Below are 21241 nucleotides of genomic sequence, written 5' to 3' on the forward strand. Positions count from 1 at the left end.
AGTAAAATATCAGTAATTGAACTTACCAACATTTCTCTATATACTACTCTAAACTTACCGTGGTTCTTGTAGAAAGAATGAATATGAGCGCTACCAAGTAGCAAAATACCAAGCAGGAAGAGGCTCCCAATCCACAAATGGAACATAACAGATAAACTCTTAATCCTCTACGCTGTCTCTTTAAATCCCCAAAAGTCTTGTGCAGCCTGCAGTCACTTGTGCTAAACAACAGACTTATGTGGCCACCACTAAGGCATAAACCACAATCACGCTTTACTGATGCACACAGAGGGTCACAATTTATTGAGCTTCACAAACAAGATAAGACATGGTACCAAACCCTAACTACTGTATCCCCCCCCCCCCCCGGACCTAATCCTCCAACCCCTTAATGTCCTCCTCAACCGCCACCCCCGCCTAATCCTAACTACCAATAGTTGTACATTGCTGCGAAGGAAGGAGTGGGGAATACAATAAAAGAACACTAAAGGTGGGCTGTTACTAAACCAACCTGTTATGGCATTGGAGAATACCAGTACTAACTCTAGGATTCTGAGCGATCTTTCTCAAAAAGATCTTTTGAGCTAACAATCGGCCAATGAAAAATTGATATATAAGAAGCTTAAGACTCTTGGCCCATACAAAAAACTAATAAAACAGCTTCGGAGGAGGATCTCATGCAGTTTTTTCCATGTATTAAATATAGATAAAAGCTGCACAGGAAATTTAACTATTTGAAAACCTCCTAGTGTGTGATAAAATGTCTAGGCATAAGCTAGAGCTAGTACTGAGAAGCCAATGGACTTGCACGCCATTTTTTTTTTCATTTACTTGCACTCAACAAGTCAACAGAACAGCGTGATAGTATCCTGTCAGTTAACACCTGTTTCCTGTAGGTCTTAAATTAGTCTTTAAAGTGAACCTTATCTTACTTACCTTAGTAGAGGGAAGCCTCTGAAAAATCCATAGGTTTCTGGATCATCGTGGTGCCCAATGTTCCCATGCAGGGTCCCTCTGATCATGTGCTTGTAGCCGTGCTCCCGTCTGTGTACAAGCACGGCCCATGAGCAGTGCCATGAAGCCATTCATGCATGGCTTTTTACTCCATGTACAAGCAGCTTTGTGTAACTGCACAGGTGTGGTCCCTACTCGCATATCTGCAGTATGGCTTCTCTTGTACACGAATGGAAGTGTGGCCACAGGGATAAAGGGTCCTGCTCAACAGCAGAAGGGTCGTATCTGTTGTTTTTTTTTCCTTACAGCTTTGCTTTAAGTTACAAGTAGGAAACACTCTACAGACAGTCAAAAAAAAAACATTCTATGGGCTGGTGCACAACAAGAGCTTTTAAAAATTCTTGCGGGAGGGGAAACCGCTTGGCTAATGAAAGTGAATGGGATGGTGCACACCAGAGTGGCTCTTTTTTTCCCCAAATGGAAACTCTGGTCCTGCAGCATTTTTGCGGTTTTCTGAGGCGTTTCTGCCTCAATGTAAAGGATAGAAAAGTGGAAAACTGCTCTGAAAAATGTTAGATCAGAGCGATTTTCCAAGAGTTTTTTTCAATAACCGCTAGCGTTTGCGGATTTGCTAGCGGTTTTTGGTGTGCACTGGCCCTGAGTGATTTTGGAATACAAAAAAAAGGATTTTTTTTGTGGAATTTCATGCATATGCAGTAATTTAAGTGCAAAACTGTACACAAAATTATCACACAAATTTCTCATATTTTCTTTAATACAAGTGAATCATGAGAAAGTCTAAAAATATAAGTTAAAGCAGGTGATAAAGACATTGAAAAGGATTAGTGCATCCAGCCCTATGACCACAGCACTTCTTGTGAATTTTTTTATGCCTGTTACAGCAGCAACCAAAACACCAAAAATGAAACACAGAAGTGGTAAACTATTCCAGTACATTCCACAGATCAGCCACACAACTGTTTATCAAACAACACAATAACTGTATCACAGCACATTCCTACCAAGTTTTCTTGAGGGTAGTTTGAACGTAGAAAAAATATTTAACAAAAACTGAAAAATAACGCACAAGTATATTTTGTTTGGGGGTCAAATGGGGGGAGGGGTGGGGAAGAATCAGGAATGATGAGAGGATTACAATAAAATAAAATAATGTTTTGAGCTGAGTGCACTTGGGGTAAAAATAAAGACACTAAGATGAAAACAAAATAGTGTCATGAGATTACATATGGGGTTTTTGATGGGCTTGATTTTACGTCAAAACTCACCATCTCAAAACCACTTCTTTTCATCCGCCTGCAGGACTTGAGGTAAGTGCGTATACGTTTTCTGGCACGCTCTTGGTATTCAGGGAATTGTCGCCTGCATGAGTCAATGATTGCCTGGATCTTTTCTTTGGGCTGCTTAGAGATAGGGACCATTCGGTCCAAGTTTTCATCTACAAACAGCCTGACAAACATCTGTTGGTAAGAGGGAGACAGAGGAGAAGGGGTTGGAGGGCTGCTCTTGTCTCTCATCTCACTACCATAGCTTCCATAGACAGGAACAGAGATTGCCGTTAAAAATATAATATTGTATATATAGAAAGAGAGGCTTCATCCTTAACCACTTCCTGATGGAACGCTATTTAATGGGATACACCAGCAAAAGTAAAATTATTAATGTTGCAAAATAAAAAACAAATAAGAAAGGATGTCTTTTGGCAACTTTTTCTTTTAAATGTGGTCACTAGTCATTTTATATTAATATGTCTAAGCATAGGCACAGATGTTCACAGTGGATAAAGCACACTACACAAACACAACCACAACACACAAAACATTATGCTTACTGGCATGAACAAATGAAACCTTAAGCAAAGCGATAAATGAAAGTAGAACACTGAAAACACCAACAATTAAAAGCCTGAACATTGGACACATGAGCATTTCATAAGGGCCAAAGCAAACTAGCGTGCTCCTTGCGGCGGCAGAGTTTAGTTGGAAAGTCAACATGTTCACCTCAGCCATCATTCCTGCTGAATACTATACTTGGCACTTGGCAGTGACTGCATATGAATGATGCCAGGAACAGCATATTCAGTCCTATTCTTGGGTAAATCTGGCTAAATGTTACAGCTAGCTTTTCAATCCCATGTTTCTGCGTCGGTAATATATAATCTTGGTGTTAAGACCTTAGTGCAAGGCTTAAGGAGCTACTGATCCCAAGAGCTCCAGAATCTACATTGGACTCCTCTCGCTCACACTGGTTATTATTACTGCGCTGGATATTGCAACATTATTAAGTGCTTTGGACATGTTAAATTCACAATATTAACATTCTCTTAGATTTTCTTTGGTGTGGACTATTTACAGATTATGCATACATGTAAAAGAAAGAATTGTGCTTAAAAAACAACTGAAATAATGCTTACTTATTTCTTAATAACTAATCTTAGAATTTTCAAGTTTAAATAACCTATACATCTCCTGGGTATGCAACTGCCCCTTCCCCTATGCAAGCTACTACAGAGGAATGAATTTGGCTTCCACATAACAGAAGATGCTACCTAAACCTAATCATCTGCTTGATGGGTCCTCCTTGCTTAGCTATGTATATCTGTCATCTGACTTGTTTATGTTCTATAAAGAACATAGGGAGTCGTAGGAATCATTTTAGGTTACATTTCTTTAAAATATCCTCAGTGGCATACATGTTCTGTAATTAATGCAAACAAAAATCAAAGCACAAAAAATTGGTGTAAGGAAGAAATAAAGCATTTTCCTCAGACATTAAGAGGGTGGTCATGTATGCAGGCACAATATAACCCGAAGAAGGTGGTTTCAGCGCCGCCTAGTGCTGGGGGCAAAACTAGGTGCCCCTTAGCAGCAATGTTATGCTGCACAGGGCGAGTAATAGTAATTCAGGGCTCTGGTGATCGCCGGACCCTGAATTACATCTCCCTCCGAGTTGCGACAACTTCGAGGGGGAATAGTATTTAATGCCGTTGGGGAGTTTAGCGGCAGCAGGAAGAGCCACCATTCGGCTCGCTGTGCCCAACTCACAGACAGCGCACTAATACGTATGCATATAACCACCATCAAGACTGCATTCACGGCTGCATCTGCATGAACACTTGCGTGATCCTCCGCCACTAGTAGTATTTGCAGCTCTCGCAAGGAGATCATTGATGGACAAATCTAGTCTTGGGATTGTGTTTTTTTTTAAGTTATTTAAGTGACCTAAATGCACAGATAAAATTTACAAGCAGACAAGGAGCATAAATAAAACAAAAAGCAAAAAAACATGATTAAACGGAGGGACAAAATATGGAACAATGTAATTGGCAGAGTTGTACTTCATATAAACCAAATGAGCCCTGGTCTATCTAAAAAAACAAAAGCAAAAGCAAAAAACATAATTTTTCTAAAATAAAAAGCAGCATTATAACAACACATAATTTTCAGCCTATAACAAAGTTCAAAATGTTGTCTCTATGGTGGATCTAGTACGACATTCAGAAATATATTTCACATTGTTCACAGAAACATCCTAAAAAATACTTACATTAAACGCTTTCAGGCGCTCTGCCTCCACCCCGTCTGCTTCAATGGCCTTCTCTACATCCTCGTGATCATCATGGTCATCTTCATCATCATCCCCTCGATTCAAAGACAGGTCTTCACCGCAGCCCCCTACACTTTCATTTTTACCAGAGTCATAGCTGGAGTAGCTATGTGCTGGAGACTGAGGAAAAAATAAGATGGGTTAGCTTATCAGTGCCTCTTGTACAATAACAAATTCCTCACAGGAAGGTTAAAGTGGATATTAAAAGGAATTTTTACCCAAATCTTAACAAAACTTACAAACGTGACCTGGAATGCACTCATTTTAAATGAGAACATTTGTCAACAAGGAGGTACATTTCTTGATCTCGAATTATTAACCACTCATGTAGACTTAGCAAATTGAAGATGGACTATTACAGTGGACAGGACCAGAGCAGATCTAGAGAACAGCACCTACTTCCAAAGCCAAAGATTAATATCGACAGTGCTAGGATATGCCCCACTTATTCATAAAGATAAATGGGGGACTGAAACATAGCATTTCATAGAAGAATGAACGCTAAGTGATTAAGTGCATGCAACGTGAAGGCTTCTAAAGGGCAAGATATCAGATTTTGTTTTTAAAGCCATGTAAGTTTTAAAACAAAAATTGCACAGAAGATCTAGTGCCGACTACACAGTACTGCCCTGTATGTCTCAGTGCCCATTTCCAAAGTTTAAAAAGTTTACAGGCTTTTCACACTCCAGGAGTTCAGTAACAGCTGTGGACTAAGGACCAAACCACTGCACTTCTGGCTCCCCTGACTAACAGCAGATGATGCATGCATGAACATGTACTGAGTAACATTCAGCTGTTAGAACCCCCCAAAACAAGGCAGCAGCCATGTTATCCTAGCTCTGAAGTTGCTGCCAAGTGCCTGACAAGGGAGGAGGCCGTGTACCTACTACACTCCTGAAAAGAGAAGCATGGAGCAGTAAGACATTCGGGCCAGTGCTAAACAAGTCAAAACTAGCCCTTTTATTCAGGTACCATAGTGTCCTAAACAGCACTGCCACCCCAATTTACAATTTCCTTATCTTTCCCCTCTGCTGTTGATTTGGTAATGCTTAGCTAAGCAAAAAGCTTACATAAGAAACAAATGGGAGAATCAGGGTTACAGAAGAAGAGGAGATAAAGTAGGATATTATTTTCAGACAAGAGTTCTTGCAGGAAAGACAGTTAAAGTAGCAGAACATACAGTTCATTCAAAATGTTTGATTTTGAGGAGATTGTTGTTCAGTTTCAGAGTAGGATTCAGGACAATAAAAGTCCTGTATATGGCCCGCTAATTATAATATTAGGGCCTTATGTACCAAAACAAAACAATGATTCATATGTTCCTTTGCTCTTTTAATGTACGAGGGTCATCCGAAAAGTAACAAGGTATTCGTTCTGTGTCATCTGTCAGGTTATTTTCTTTTCTCCCTGTGCTGCTTGTCACCTGACTGCAGAACACCGGTATCGGTTTGTTCAGCAGCATTAACTTGAAGTCCCCTCTCCCCAATCCCTCCAAACCATAGGTGAGGAGCGTGCTGCTACAACAACAAAGGGATCCAAAACCTTGTAAAAAGATATCATAAATGCCTAAATTAAGAAGGTGGCTATATGGAGAAATAATCAACATATACAGTGTGTCTAAAATAATATAAATAAAATGTTTCCTTAATTGATTAATTGAACATGGCTGTTACTTTCCATATGACCCTTGAAGTTCACTATACAAGGCAGAAATTATATAGACTGTAGCACATTCTGCTTTGAGGGTTCGTTACAAAAAGCGATACGGTTGTTGGCCAATGATGGTGCAGGGGGCATATACAGTAAAACAGAGTCATCATTTAAACGTGCCTACAGCTTTTCTATCTCTGTTTTTTTACATTGGTGTTTTTATTCACAAAGCCTTACATTTAAGACAATGATTTAAATATAAAATAAAACTGTGGGATATCTAAAAAAGTCATTTTTAGGCGAAGGAGGATAGCTACAATTGTTTATCTCATCAGTTAATTTTCACCTCGGATGTCCTTTAATGCATATTGCCTCAGTACACTCACAGATAAGGACTGGGCTGTGTTAGACTCTGTCAAGGAAAAAGACTTATGTCTCATTCAACCTAGAGCACTTTACTAGCGATTTAAGCAGATTTTTCAATCACTAGCATTTTGAAAAGCACTACTGCAATGTAATGTGTATGGCAGTGTTCACACTTAATCACCAGTGATTTGCAATCTCCTGAAATCACTAAAGGGCTGCATGTAGCATTTTTTAGCAATTTTGGAGCAATTGCGTTTCAATGTTATAGAATCACAAAACGCAACTGTTCCAAAATTGCTTTCCTGTACAGTGAAAAATCCCTGGAAAATCGCTTTCCCGGTGTGACGAAGATCTTAGAAAGCATTATGCACTGAATGCTGTAAAATACCACATATTATGTTGCAGCCTTGTTAATCCTTTCAATGATCATTCTTATAATTGTCTCGCAACATAATTTACTTTTTGATAATAACTGTAAAACTCCAGTATGGAAAAGAATAGCAATAAAATTAGTGCTAATAACATTCTCCAAGTAGAATCAGCACAATCCATCAAATTAAAAATCTGATCGTCTTTTTTTGTGTGCAAACTGTTCCCACTTTATAAGAAAGATATGGAGCCCACATTCTGTTAAAGCATCTTTTAATACAATTAGTCAGGTTAGTGGGATTTTATCATTTTATAGAGCCAGAGGAAGGCAGGTTCAAGCTGTGGGGGCTAATAATGATATTTGTGCAATCTTTACTCTGTGAATGGGTACTTGAATTTATGGACATCTTAAATGAGCTAATGAGATATATTTATATGAGCTGTCTGAAGAGACGTATTAGCATGCTGTGAAATTTTATTGAGAAGACAGAGGTATGCACAATGCTTGCTTCCCATTCTGCAGGTCATTTTATTCTTCTTACCTTTTCATTACACTCATTGCTTTCTTGACTGCTTAAAACTAATAGATTCCCACTCAGATTTATGGCATGGGAAGGAGAAAAGTTCCTTAATCTCAACTTGATTAAAACGTCGTCTTTAAGTAAGTGATTGTAAATCTGGACTGTAGCTTAATGTAGGCTTAAGTTGGTCACACACTCCTCAGTCTTTACCCGTGGGTAATCTGGGGTGTGGTGGGAGCCAGGTAGTAGCACTGGTAGATCAATGGCCAATGGCCCACTGCTTGATGCAATGCAATGTGTAATATGGTAATATGGTTACATTTTCCCGACCTGAAAATTACATTTGTCTTATTGACTGACTTTGGTAGATTCTGCCATACTGACAGTATTAATAGGCTGTATCAAGTGAGAATGCATTTTGCAAAGCACATCCATACATCTTATAAGTATTAACATAATGAATACAGTATTTAAGAGGCTGTATCAAATAAGAAGACATTTAGCATTTCACATCAGTAGGTCACATGATTATCAACATGATGGGCTAATTCTCATCCACAGTATTTTACAGTATGCAGGGAATCCAATTTACTAGTTACTAGGTGACCAGGATTCACCAGCAAGGAAGAAGCCACTGTGACAAATAGCATTAATAAGGAAGACCTCCCAAACACCATAAATATGTATTATAATTGCATAAATAATTCTTTCTGAGGGTTCTGTTCATTTAAAAAAAACATTATATTTACTATGAAAATGAAAAACTGACATATAGGCCTCAATTCACTAAGCTTTATCAAACACTTTATCAAACGTTTGATAATTTACCTTATAGGTAAAATCTAATTTTGAATTCACTAAGGGGTTAAATATTTATTGAATGTTTTATCGATAAAACGTTCAATAAATCTATAACACCTTAGTGAATTCAAAATTAGATTTTACCCATGAGGTAAATTATCAAACGTTTGATAAAGTGTTTGATAAAGCTTAGTGAATTGAGGCCATAGGGTATGCATCACTAATATCTCTGAGCTAGATGTGATACTACAAATCTGGCCTGGATATTTTTTAAATTGCCTACTATCAGGGGACAAGATTTTTTGTAACCAATACTTGGGTCAGATCACATCATAGTGAGGGTTGCTGGAAGGCGAATCAACTAGAAGCTTGAGCAGGTGCAGCCATGTACACATAACTGCAAAGAGAACATTCATTTTAATTGGTCTATGCTGTTCCGCTTATACATTTTTAAGTTTTTATAATGGGCATTTGAATGCAATTACACAACTGAAAATTCTGTATCATTACGGCAACCCCCTACTACACAGGTGAGGGTTCTAATTGTAATCTCTTGTCTCCTCATAGCAGTCAATTTTGTATTACTTCAGGACAACTTTTCAGGATCACTTCTGGCTGCCAGTCATATTCTCCTGGAGATGCCTTAGGCCCATAGGCTTGATTAAAGGGAACCTAAACTGAGAAGGATATGGATATTTTATTTTAAAATAATACCAGTTGCCTGACTCTCTTGCTGATCCTTTGTCTAATACTTTTAGCCACAGCCCCTCAACAAGCATGCAGATCAGGTGCTCTGACTGAAGTCAGACTGGATTAGCTGCATGCTTATTTCAGGTGTGTGATTCAGCCACTACTACAGCCAAAGAGATCAGCAGGACTGTCAGGCAACTGGTATTGTTTAAGGAAACATTCATATCCCTCTTAACCTCTGAAGCCTGTGGTCCTTCAGAGGTTAACATCAAAAATAAAGGCAGATGAGCACATCTCAGGATGGTGTTTTTTGCATTTATTTCTTACTTTATTTTTAATTAACGTTTTACATTGTAATAACAGTTTAAAATATTGGTGTGTCACTCCATGTCTTTAAATCCTTTGTCCTCAATTTAGGCTAGCATTGCCAGGGTGGCTAAACCAGTCAGCATGGGGCTCTGCCATCTGAACAATACCAGCCCACATGATCCATCATGGGAGGATCTCTGCAAAAGGGGGTTTAGCCTAAGGTGAGTACCCCTTTACCATAGGTCACCTCTCCTCCTCATCTATCTCCACAACTGTGGGTATTGCTGCCCCTATCCCCCAGCACAGGTTCACAGCAGAATTGCAGTCTAGAATCTAGACTCTGGGACAAAGATGGGTAGGATGACTATATGGGTAATAAGGATTTGGAAGACAGGCTTTCATATATGTTGATCTAGACTCTGGATCAACATATATGAAAGCCTGTCTTCCAAATCCTTATTACCCATATAGTCATCCTACCCATCTTTGTCCCAGAGTAATGTGTTTTGCATACTTAAAACAATTCCCTTAATGTCACCATGCTATAAGCAGCCATTTTATATGGTCACAGAATCTGTACAAAGAGAAAAAAACCTCAGTACAACTGTCAGCCAGGAGCTTTCTCCTTTGTTTAATTAGCCAACAGAAATGTATCTACTCCTCTCCCTTAATCACTGGAAGGTCTTCAGGGGAGAAAGAGAGCTGAGTGCAGCACAGTTCCTATCAGAACAGTCAAAGTGAGCATGTCAACCATGCCAGGGTCTATCTGTAAAATAGAGTTACAGATTGCCCAGCAAGCTCATGGTGAAGGAGAACTTGTAGGAGTTTGCTGGGCAATCTGTAACTATGGGTGTTTCAAGTCCTACCCCATCGAGCCATATTAATCCATGCCACGTTCTGATGAGGATCGACTAGTCCCAAACAGTCTGTATGCATGTTGGATTAGTTTGGCTCTGTAATATTAACAAGCTGAAACATCATTGGATTCCAGTGGTTCTGGAGGTGTTTAGATATAAGGGACAGCAAAAGGATGATTTGCATATTCAGCAGTGATGCATTGTGGTAAACCTCAAACGCTCACTCCAACCTGAATAGTCACAAATACCTTCTGTTTTAAGAAGGCAAAATTCTATTTTGTAAAATAGAATTCTGTTCTTAGAATTTATTTTGGTGAGACAAATCTGTTAGAGCAGAAGCAAGAGAATAACTGCAATTATGCTTTAATGGGAAACCTTTGTTAACTGACATGCAATCTCTGTATCCCCTCATCAACTCACTTTTGCTCCAACTTGATCCGCCTACATGTCTAGGATGACAGATGGAATTCGACCCTCTTACCCTACAGCTAAATACCCACCGGCAGATATGGACAGATGGATTGGGGATACCCGCCTACAAACGATCGTTTGCCCGATCCATCTGGCCAAATCTGCGAGTGTTGCTTTCGGCGTTGGAAACAAACGATCATGTAAACGATCATGTAAACGATCATTTACACAATTGCGGCAAAAGTCAATGAAGATCGGAACGATCCGCAACGACTTAATCGGACATGTGAAAAAATGTTTGTTGTGCAAAATTGTTACTGGATCATTTAGTGGGTAAGGGCCTTTTGTGATTTTACTGTGGCCTTTGCACTGATTTGGAAATCCAGTTAACATGAGGCATCTTCTGGAGCGCACAAGAGACCTGTTTTCAGGTAGAGAAGCTGTAGTACTACTTGCAAGGATTCCCAGCTAAAGCCACTCACAACTGTATTTCTTTTGCGGCAGGTGTAAGTTTAAAGTCAGCTAAATAAAAAGCTAGAAACTCTAGAAACTATGGAAACAACTGTAGCAGGTAGATGACACACTGTGATGCCTCCTGTCTCTGTTTTTCACGCTCACTTATTCTAAAGAACAGATTTGAGCAGATTGTGACGTTCCCCAGAGGCCCTACATCAGTGCGATATTTACAGCTGACCAATAGGCACTCTAAAATAAATGATGAGCTTAGTTTTGCCAAGTGATAATATTAGTGTACACGACCATCAGGATTACCGTATACTTAGCAGCAGATAAGCACATTTTCTATAGTATACAAGAACTCAGCCAGCATTGCAGACTGAATGCATTTTATTCAACCTGTATCAGTATGGAGAATTCAATTCAAAGAGATTCATTACCAGACCTATGCAGATAAACCCTTTAATAAAACGTGATCATAAATATCACATTTCACATTATTTTTGTGAGCATGAATTTACATCAGAAGAGACAAGTCACCATGTATACAGATATTAATTCCATAACAACTGCACAAGCGCAGAACCACGTAACTCCCCTTCATTAACGTGTGCCTGTCTATAAGTAGTAGTGCATACAGCTTACCTTGCTTCCATTCTCCCGTGTTTCCTGCTCCATCTTGATATCAGACATTAGAAGGTTCTTGTACTTTGTTTTTCCATTACTACTGTGATCCTCTATTCGGAATTCAGAATTCAGTGGAGCTGACAGTGGACAGTCACTGAGATTCAGGGGCTGCTCATCTTGCTCTGAACCAGCTTTTCCATTGCTGTTGGCTTCTGCCGCCTCCCTGCTGTGAGTTGCTCCTGTTGGATTTGAGCTCTGTCCCAGGGTTTCATTACCACTAAAACTCTCTGGAGCGGAATCATCTGCAAAACATATATTTTAAGCAGCTGCTTAGTTCTTCACTGTCTGTACAACCATAAAACCACAGGTCTTGCAAATGCCTCCAAAATAATTACGAGACATAAACCCCAATCTGTTTACCATTTCAGGCTTAAAATGGTCCTACACTTTACCGGGCAAAATTAAAGATCATATTTGTTAAAAAGAGTCAGACTAACTGACCATGAAATAAATGATGAGGCCCAGAAACACAGAAATGATCTCCTTACTTTTAATATACTAAAAGTCATAGGAGGCGCCTGAAAATGTATAAAAGATTAATAATTGTTTAAAAGGGGGAAAGTGGTGGACTTATTGCCAAATGACACTATCAATTAAACAACTGAATAACGATTTCATTGAAGCTCAAAGAACAACATCTTATGTGAGTCCCAGTGATCATGTCATCAGGTTATTCTGGTGAAGTTAGCATTGAAACTCACAAAATGAGTTGTTCATTGATCTTTTTATAAAATCTCTTTTCAATTATTTAATTGATATGGTAATTTGGAGGTTTTTCCATCACTTCCCTCCATTTCAACAGTTTTTAATCTTTTGATACATTTTGAGGCACTATCCACAATCTTTTGTACGTCCATTTCTGCTCAGCCTTGATGGAGGAGTTGGGTTTTTAACCATTTTGGAGAGCGACTAATCAAAGGAGATCTGAGGGTCTCATGTACGGTCGGGCTTGTGTTTGTTCTCCACTCACCAAGTCAGAGATCATCTTAGAGGTGACCCCCTCTTTGTGAGTACCCTTTCTTTATATATGTTTCTCCCTTTGTTTTGAAGTTAACACTTAAGGTGGTCTCCTGGTCTTCCTTTGCTCTTCATTTCAGAGACCAAAGGTATTTTGCCATGGATTCCTTATTTTTGAGACATTTACATGATGGGTGCATCATGTTGGTTGTGTTGCTAGGACTTAGGATCTTAAGATGCACCTCAAGCATTTCCCTGTGTACCAGGCTCTGTAAGCACAATGTACATGTGACAGCTCTCTAGTGTAAGATTTTATTCATAAAGCATCCTAATTATTGGGAAAAAAGAATATTGCTACACATTATACTTTGATATGAAAGCCTTTACAGGGAAGCGTGCCATTTAAAGAGACTCTGAAGTCTCCCGAAAATGAGGTTTTTACTTTAAAAACCTCATTAACATTATTGCCCCTCTTAAAACGCAGCAGAACCGCGGCTGAAAACCCCCTCGATCACCCCAAACTCACGGGGGGTACAACGCAGGCTCCTTCCGCATAGAGGCAGTGCAGCTCTGCCTCTATGCAAGTCAATCAGCCCGTATCGCCGCCTCACCCCCGCCCCTCTCAGTCTTCCTTCACAGAGAGGGGCGGGGGAGAGGCGGAGATACGCACTGATTGACGCGCATAGAGGCGGCAGCAAAATCCACGACCAAGGAATTTGTGGATTTTGCCTGCCGTATAAGGGTGAGTTTGGGGTGATTGAGAGGGGGGGGGGGGGCTTTCAGCCACAGTTCTGCGGCGTTTTAAGAGGGGCAATAATGTTAATGAAGTAAAAAAAACTAATTTTCGGGAGACTTCAGAGTCTCTTTAAATGTAGGCCCCCTTTAAACAATCCAGTTTTACTACAATTTCCTAATCTTGCTGTGAAAACTCTGGAACAGTTATGTATCTTCAGAATATATCATTTTTGCAGTCTCCAAATCGCATGACTTGGACTAAGCCAACAGCTATTGATATACTAGCATAAGGAATAATATGCCAAGCTCTACACCAGTAAGATATTATGGCATACAGTATCATGCATGGCCATAAGCTGTACCATCATACATTCATTGTATTCTTTGTTTTTTATTTAACAAATCATTTTATTGATTTTAAAACAACTGCCCACTGGGTCAACATTACCTTACCAGAGTACGTGACAGAGCAGTACAGAGTGTAATGTATATTATGGTTGGCAACAATAAAATATAACTTATTATTACATCCATTTTTTCTGGTATATTTAATACAACCAATTTAACCACTTCAGCCTACAGTGTCGAAAATTGTATGCATCCGAGCAAAGTTCACCTCCCATTCATTTGCCAATAACTTTATCGCTACTTATAACAATTAACTGATCTATATCTTGTTTTTTCCGCCACTAATTAAGCTTTCTTTGGGTGGTACATTTTGCTAAGAATTATTTTTTTCTAAATCCATTTAACAGGAAGATTAAGAAAGAAATGGAAAAAATTCATTATTTCGCAGTTTTTGGCACTTATAGCTTAAAATGAATACATGCTACCGTAATTAAAACTGATGTATTTTATTTGCCCATTTGTCCCAGTTATTACACCATTTAAATGATGTCCCTATCACAATTTATGGCGCCGATATTTTATTTAGAAATAAAGGTGCATTTTTTCAATTTGCGTCCATCACTATTTACAAGCTTATAATTTTAAAAAATATAATAAGATACTCTCTTGACATGTATTAAAAAGTTCAGACCCTTAGGTAACTATTTATGTTGTTTTGGTTTTTTTATTGTAATTTTTCTTATTTATTTTTTTGTATTAAAAAAAATGTATTTGGGTAGTTTTTGGTGTGGGAAGGAAACAGATAATTTTAAATATAAAATATTGTAATGTAATGTAAAAAATGTATGTGGGTGCAATTTACTATTTGGCCACAAGATGGCCACAGTCAAAAAAGTCCTGTAGCGTACGATCATGCTACCAGGAACTTTAAGGAGGCTGTAATTTTTTTTTTTTGCAGAAATACCGCGCTCTCTGATTAGAAGAGGGTCGGTTTTTCTGCGGGGGACTTAGATCGGTGAATGGGAATTATATTCCCATTCACTGATCGGGGGGGGGGGTGTAACGGCAGGCAGCGGGAGCCCGCGCGATCACGCGCCTCAGGCAGCGGCAGCTGCACAGTCTATCTGGATGGATATATCCGTCCAGTTGGGCTTAAGTGGTTAATAACAGTAGTTATTGCATAGCATCTGTGTGAGGAATCACTTGTCAGTGACTCCAATCAAGTGTAACCTCATCACACTCCGAGGAATAAGGAAGATAAAAAATTAAAGGAAGTAAAAGAGAAGGAAGGAGGAAGAAGAATGAAAGAGAAGTTCCAGGTCGACTCCCCAGCCCCTCATCTCTCATCTAAACGTTGTTAGTAAACAATGTGCAATGGGAGGAGACATTTATTTATGTATTGTTACGATACAAACTAAGTTGGTAGGTAGTGAGTCTACTCAGGTCATTTGTTGTATTCTTAATGATTCAATTCACCTACCTGCGGACTATGAACATAAGAAGTGAAATAATTATCTTTTTCTGGTGCTTACATTGCATCTTTCAGTTTGACAAAAAGAATGTTTGTGAATTTCCCCGCGACTTACATATATTTTATGATTATAGTCCATAGTTCTTTAACTGCTCGAAGGTGACTTTAGACATGAACATGTTTCATGAAAAATTACATTGAAAATCAATGAATGCTCTGAGATTGGTCATCTAGTATCTTGTAGCTTATACAGTGGAATGATGTGATGCAACAATGCCTTAGCCAATTATCAATGAGAAAGGGGGGAAAATGGCCCCAACACATAGAGATTTCACAAGAGTCTGACAATATGCATAGGTGCTTTGTGTAATTGCACTACTATTAACTGCACGCGTACGAGAGGAATCGGCGCAGGAGACTTGGGCGCAGGATACAGCCTGCATCCTGCTCCTGCACAAATTCCCATTGACTATCTCCTGCGCTGGAATGGCTGTGTTCGAACTGCACAGCTCCAATGCTAAATAACCCCCTTGTCTTGTCCTGATTAGAAATTAAAAGCTAAAAGCTAAAGATACATTAAATGAAAGGTGACCTCAATCTTATTTGTGAGTTTGTATTTCATGCTCTGGTTAAAGCTAAACATTCTTGTGGGACCTGTTATTTGTCTTGGTTCAATCTTCTTGGCTGATTCCAAGCACTTCCCCGCACAGACTAGCATTTATACCCTGCTCCCTTATTACAGATAACCAGCTAGACAAAATCACAATTTTATGTTTTTCTCTTCGTACAGGTATCCTGCTGACAGAGGGACACACGCTGGGATGATTATTAAACCATGTTTTATCCTCATTTAGGCAAAAGCAAAGCATGTTGTTTTGTACTTTGTTAGCTGAGAGAAATGTGTGGCTGGAAAAAAAAAATTTTTTTTGTGAAAAAAGGCCCTTTCTTTGTATACCCACTTATCCAGGATCACAAAGACGGTGCTCAATTCAGGCCAAAAAGGTTGTCTATAGAAGCAAAAAGGATGAGTTGAATTGGCGAAGACTTAAAAATGTAAAAAAAAATGATACCTGAGATTAAACGTCAACTTTTCAGGCGTCTCTATGATTACGAAAAAAAACCACCAAACTTCTGATTTTTTTTTTTTTTTGGGGGGGGGGGGGTTAGAGTGGGGAATGATTAAACATTTATTACTGTCTGCTGCCCCTTCTTTATAATGACAGGTAGCATTCGTACAGAACCATTAGGACACAACCACTATAAAGGGAACGCGTCAGCAATAAAAAGTTTAATAACTGTCTCCTAACTGTTTCCCAAGTGAGAAAGTCTTCTCTCCCTCTTCCCATCTAAATTATGTTTGTCATTACTGAAAAGTATTATAGGAAAACTCCCCAGTCTGCCTGGTAAAAAAAATTGGCTGAGCTACTAGGTGAAATTTGCATCATTACTTTGCGAAAATGAAAATAAACTTGAAAGGAAACACTGATAGTTCACACGTTAGGGTTCTTTCGTTATAGCTTTTATGTGTTGTGAAATTATCATGTAAAGTACAGTTCCTGGCACAATGCACACTGTCCCTCATAATCAATTTTCCAATACAATACATACATAACACGTATACTGTATGTAGAGTTCTAAAAATGTGTAATCCAGTCGTGCACAGCAAACAGTGGAGGTCTCCCTTAATCCAAGCAATTAATCTTGTTAGCTGGAAATGCAGGAGTTTTCCTATCCAGTAAACAGGCTGGAACAGAGGATATATTAAAGAGAGAGGAGGGAGTCATTGACTGTAATGGTTGTCTGGCTGAGATGTGCTGAGAAGAAGGATTTAGGGATGTTTCCATGCAGACCAGAAATAAGAAACAGTTTCTGATAATGATAACGCCTTTAGGTTACTTGTGTGGAGACATTTCTGTAATCTTCCTAGCATGAGAGAGTAGATCGTATTGAAGATACACAAGTTATTCTTCTAATTAAAAGTTAGACTTAGTCAACACATAGTTTTCTAATGGTTCAGAATAATAGAATACTCTCAGAGCACTCGTTAGTAAAAAGAAAATTAAGTAGAAAAAGCCAACTACTAGGTAGCATAAACTTTAAAGTGGACCTGAAAACAGAGAGAAATGCACAGTGTATGTATTTAGAGAATTTAGCCTGTGTAATCCCACCCTCATTTGTGACTAATCACAAGTGTAATTTGATCTCTCAGCAGTGTCAGCTCAGGAATCTCTGCTGCCTCAGTAGAGCAGCTAATTTGTAAACACAGGATCTTAACCCAATGTCTGCTTCCATGAAAGCAGGATGTAGACATACTGCAGATTTATTGGATGATTTTTATCAGCTGTAACAAAGAAATGTTTTCTTTAAAGGTTATTATGCTGTTCCTTATCTTTTAGCGCAAAGAGGAAGTTCTTAGTTCAGATTGCTTTAAGGGCTGGGGCCCACTAGAGTAATTTCAGCTGCGATTTGAGATCACAGATGATCCCATAAAGTGCTACGCTGATGAAAGTGAACTGAGGTAAAACCACTGGTCCTGCAGCATTTTTGAAGCATTTGCACTCCAATGCAAAAGATAGGAAAAACATTCAGGGGTGCAAATTGGATTTTAGACCACGGAAATACCAATTGTACCTCATGCATAGCTATGCCTAGCTTTAGCTTTGACTTAAAATTGTTCTCAATGCCTGTATAGCTAATAACTGTACCAAGCTTTAAAAGCACTGCAATGCAGTATTTATTTACAGATTGGCTGCATACTTCCTCCTGAAGGAGCAAGATGCCTCCTGGATATATCAGGTTAATGTCAAAGTTAGTGTCCAGAACTTCATATTTACTTGCATACTAACAACCTAATGTTTTTAATATTCTTTTTTAATTAAATGATAAAAGTAGACCTGAACTCTGCAAACACATTTTCAGGTTATTTAAACTGGACGTAAAAGAGCTTATTTTTGTGAGCTCTCATAGGTCCATAGTGGTGAGCCTCACAAAGTCGTTGAGCAAGGTTTAGAGATGATAAATGAGATGCAAACTTTCTGACTTAAATGCAAACTGTATTCAGCTTGGAAATGTGTCCTGACGATTTTGATTGGCCGAATTCCGAGCTGCATAAAATTTGCATTTATTTGCATGTAAATAAGAATTATTATCATCTCATTGTCCATCTCTAAGACCTAATCATATTAATTCGCCTGCCAGGAGTCTTCTTATTTCCACAGAAGCAATGCAATCGACATCTGTGTCCTTTGGCACTCTCCCCTTATGCAATTATGCCTCGGCTCACTCATGCCTCCAACATAATGCACCCTTCCCGCACCCTTTAACTGGTGCAAGAGGATTGGTGGAAGCAGTAGAATCGCCTAGCATGCCAAGCTGTTATCATATGTGTTGGTTTGCAAGTAAGTCACTATGTGCAGGACCCGATGGACATGCAGGGAACACGGGGTCCACAGAGTTCCCCCATGCCATTTCACAAATAAGAGGCTGGGGGTGATGATTTAGTGACAATATGTATGCGCTCTGTACCTGGAAGTTCAGTTGTTGGGCTTACCACACCACTTTATTATCAACTGCAAAACGATTTATGCCTTTTTACCCCCCTCCCCATCTTTATAAACCAATATATATACCTATATATTCATGTTCTGTCCATGAGCATTAAAGACCCCAGAATGAATTCCACAAGAAATATCTACAGATGTATTCTCTTTACACAGAACATCTAGGTTTTTGATTTCCATTGTTGAATTCATTGTTCTTCAGATAATAACTTTCTTACCCAATACAGAAAATGCTCTCAACATGCCGATTCTATTATGCAACTTTCGAAATTAACTAGTGTAGGACATGAAAATAAATTTTAAAAGACAGAAGTGATGTAGATGTATCAGCATGTTAATCTAGTGATGAAACAACTAGAATTAAGACACAGAGATGGGGAATATAAAAAAAAGAAAAGCAGAGAAAGTAAAAAAAAAGTAATATGAGCTTTGCTAGTGAAACTGAGAGGAGCAGAAAACAGAGTTTACTAGAGGGTTACTGAAGATATTAACCAGCATGCAACAATCTGTTTCTTGTTAACGACAGAGGAAGGGAGAGGGACATCACACACTACTGCTAGGTAGGGAAAACCCTTTAAGAAATTTTATAAAAAAGATTTTTTTAAGTATGTCACATGTCCAAAGTCTCCAGTTTGACATAAATGTAAATGGTGGTTTTGCATTTTAACTTTAGGTCTGTTTTAATACTAAAAAAAGACATTAAATATCCCTATAAGCTCTTTTTAACCACTTGAAGACTGAAGTGTTAAACCCCCTAAAGACCAGGCCAATTTTTACATAATTGACCACTGCAGCTTTAAGGCATAGCTGCAGAGTCGCACAACTCAGCACACAACTCCCCACCAACAGAGTTTCCTGTTGGTGGGGTCTGATCCCCTTCCGTCACACGGCTGTCCCCAGTACATCGCTGGCATGGATCGCAGAGCTTTTGTAGTAGAAAAACGGCGGTTCCACCGTCTAACAGTCTCCCGAGTGGCGATCGCCGCCCGGAGACTGAAGATGGGCGGAGCTCCGCCCCTCAAGCAGGAGATGCGCGCGCAGCCTACGCGCAATCTCGTGCAGTAGCCGGCCCCAGGACTTGACGCCAAATGGCGTTAGGCGGTCCTGGGGCTGCCGCCGCGGCCATGCCCATTGGTGTGGGGCGGTCGTTAGGCAGTTAAAGACAATTGCTATATGCTTGATAAAAGTGATATGCCGTTCTGCTTTACTGCTGATTTGTTTTAGGCTTTTGACATTGTTGTGGAAATACAATTATCTACAATTATCAGTTATCTCAATAAAATGGTACAGGCAAAAGAGCTAGCCAATAGGAGGAGCCACCCTGTCCTGCTACTTCCTCCATTGGTGCTGATATACTGCCGAGCGGGATACGTTTTTCTCCCTCAGGCAGCAGCAGAGACAACAGCAGGCACAGAAGAGGTTTTCTCTGCAGCCCTTTAGACAGATGTTAAATGTGAATCATCCACTGTCCTAGCGCTTTGCCAGTTGCCAATCAGCAAATGAACTGAAACTGCTGCTAGTGGCCCTAATGAAAACTTTTCTCTTTCCTTATTAAAGAGGAACTTTAACCTAGGATTCTACTTCACTTGATATTTATTTATTGTATTTATAGAGCACCGACATATTACACGGTGCTGATATTGTGGTGAAACCCCTCCCACAGTGTACTGTTTGGAAGAGCATGGACCTGACAGATTACTGTGTAACCTCATTGCATTGTGGGAAATGGGTTTCCAACTGCCAAGCAAGCCATATCTCCCTCTGTGGAATGTTTGTTTAGGCTTTGTTCACACTACAAATCGCTAAACGCAAAAGCAAACGCTGAGCGTGTTCTGGCGTTTTTCTCAATAGTACTTTGAGCGTTTTTTCACTGTATGGGATAGCGTTTTTCAGCGATTTCCAGCGTTTTACAGGAGATGGCCGCTAGCCAGGAAACAGAGGTGTTTTATGCATAATCTGCTTTGTCTTGTGGCTAATCTGCTATATTTACTGAGTAAAAGCCCTGAAAAAACGCTGATTATTGTGAACAGTCCAACGCTTTTGGGCGATTTTGAAGTGCTCCTATCTTTAACATTGAAGCGCTAATCGCTCAAAATCGCTCAGAAATGGTGCAGGTTACGAGTTTGCGTTTCAGCTAATCGCTGAAAAACACAAAACACTTAACATTGACCTAACGCTTTTCAAAACGCTAGTGATTTCCAGCGTTGCTGAAATCGCCTGAAAAGCGCTCTAGTGTGAATGGGGCCTAACTCAGAGTTCTATGCACAGAGATCACCTGGCAGGGCTAAAGATGTTGCCACCTGTTATACATTTCAGAATGTGAATCGGAGTGCGGAAAGAATTTACAATGGGCAAACACTGAGTATATAATTCATAAATGAATAAAATTGTAAAAAAAATAAACATTTGCATTAATTACGTTATTTTCTCTACAGTTCCTGTTTAAAGGAGTTCTTTCGCGAAAAAAAGTAGGCA

The 21241-nt window shown here is 39.3% G+C and overlaps 1 protein-coding gene across 7 annotated transcripts in view; it reads right to left on the reverse strand.

The window, feature by feature from the left end:
• Positions 1–21241, reverse strand: part of NOL4 (nucleolar protein 4) — a 401146-nt gene that overhangs the window by 66507 nt on the left and 313398 nt on the right. For 5 of the 7 annotated variants that reach the window (XM_068237325.1, XM_068237323.1, XM_068237329.1 and 2 more), the window contains exons 6-8: positions 11654–11937; positions 4519–4698; positions 2241–2432 (exon numbers count right to left, since the gene is read on the reverse strand). In XM_068237325.1, the coding sequence (XP_068093426.1) occupies positions 2241–2432; positions 4519–4698; positions 11654–11937 (656 nt within the window). The remainder of the gene's footprint in view (positions 1–2240; positions 2433–4518; positions 4699–11653; positions 11938–21241) is intronic. The other 2 variants (XM_068237327.1, XM_068237326.1) reach the window with 1 other exon arrangement.

This window comes from Hyperolius riggenbachi, chromosome 5 (assembly GCF_040937935.1).
Source record: "Hyperolius riggenbachi isolate aHypRig1 chromosome 5, aHypRig1.pri, whole genome shotgun sequence".
Lineage (NCBI taxonomy): Eukaryota > Metazoa > Chordata > Amphibia > Anura > Hyperoliidae > Hyperolius > Hyperolius riggenbachi.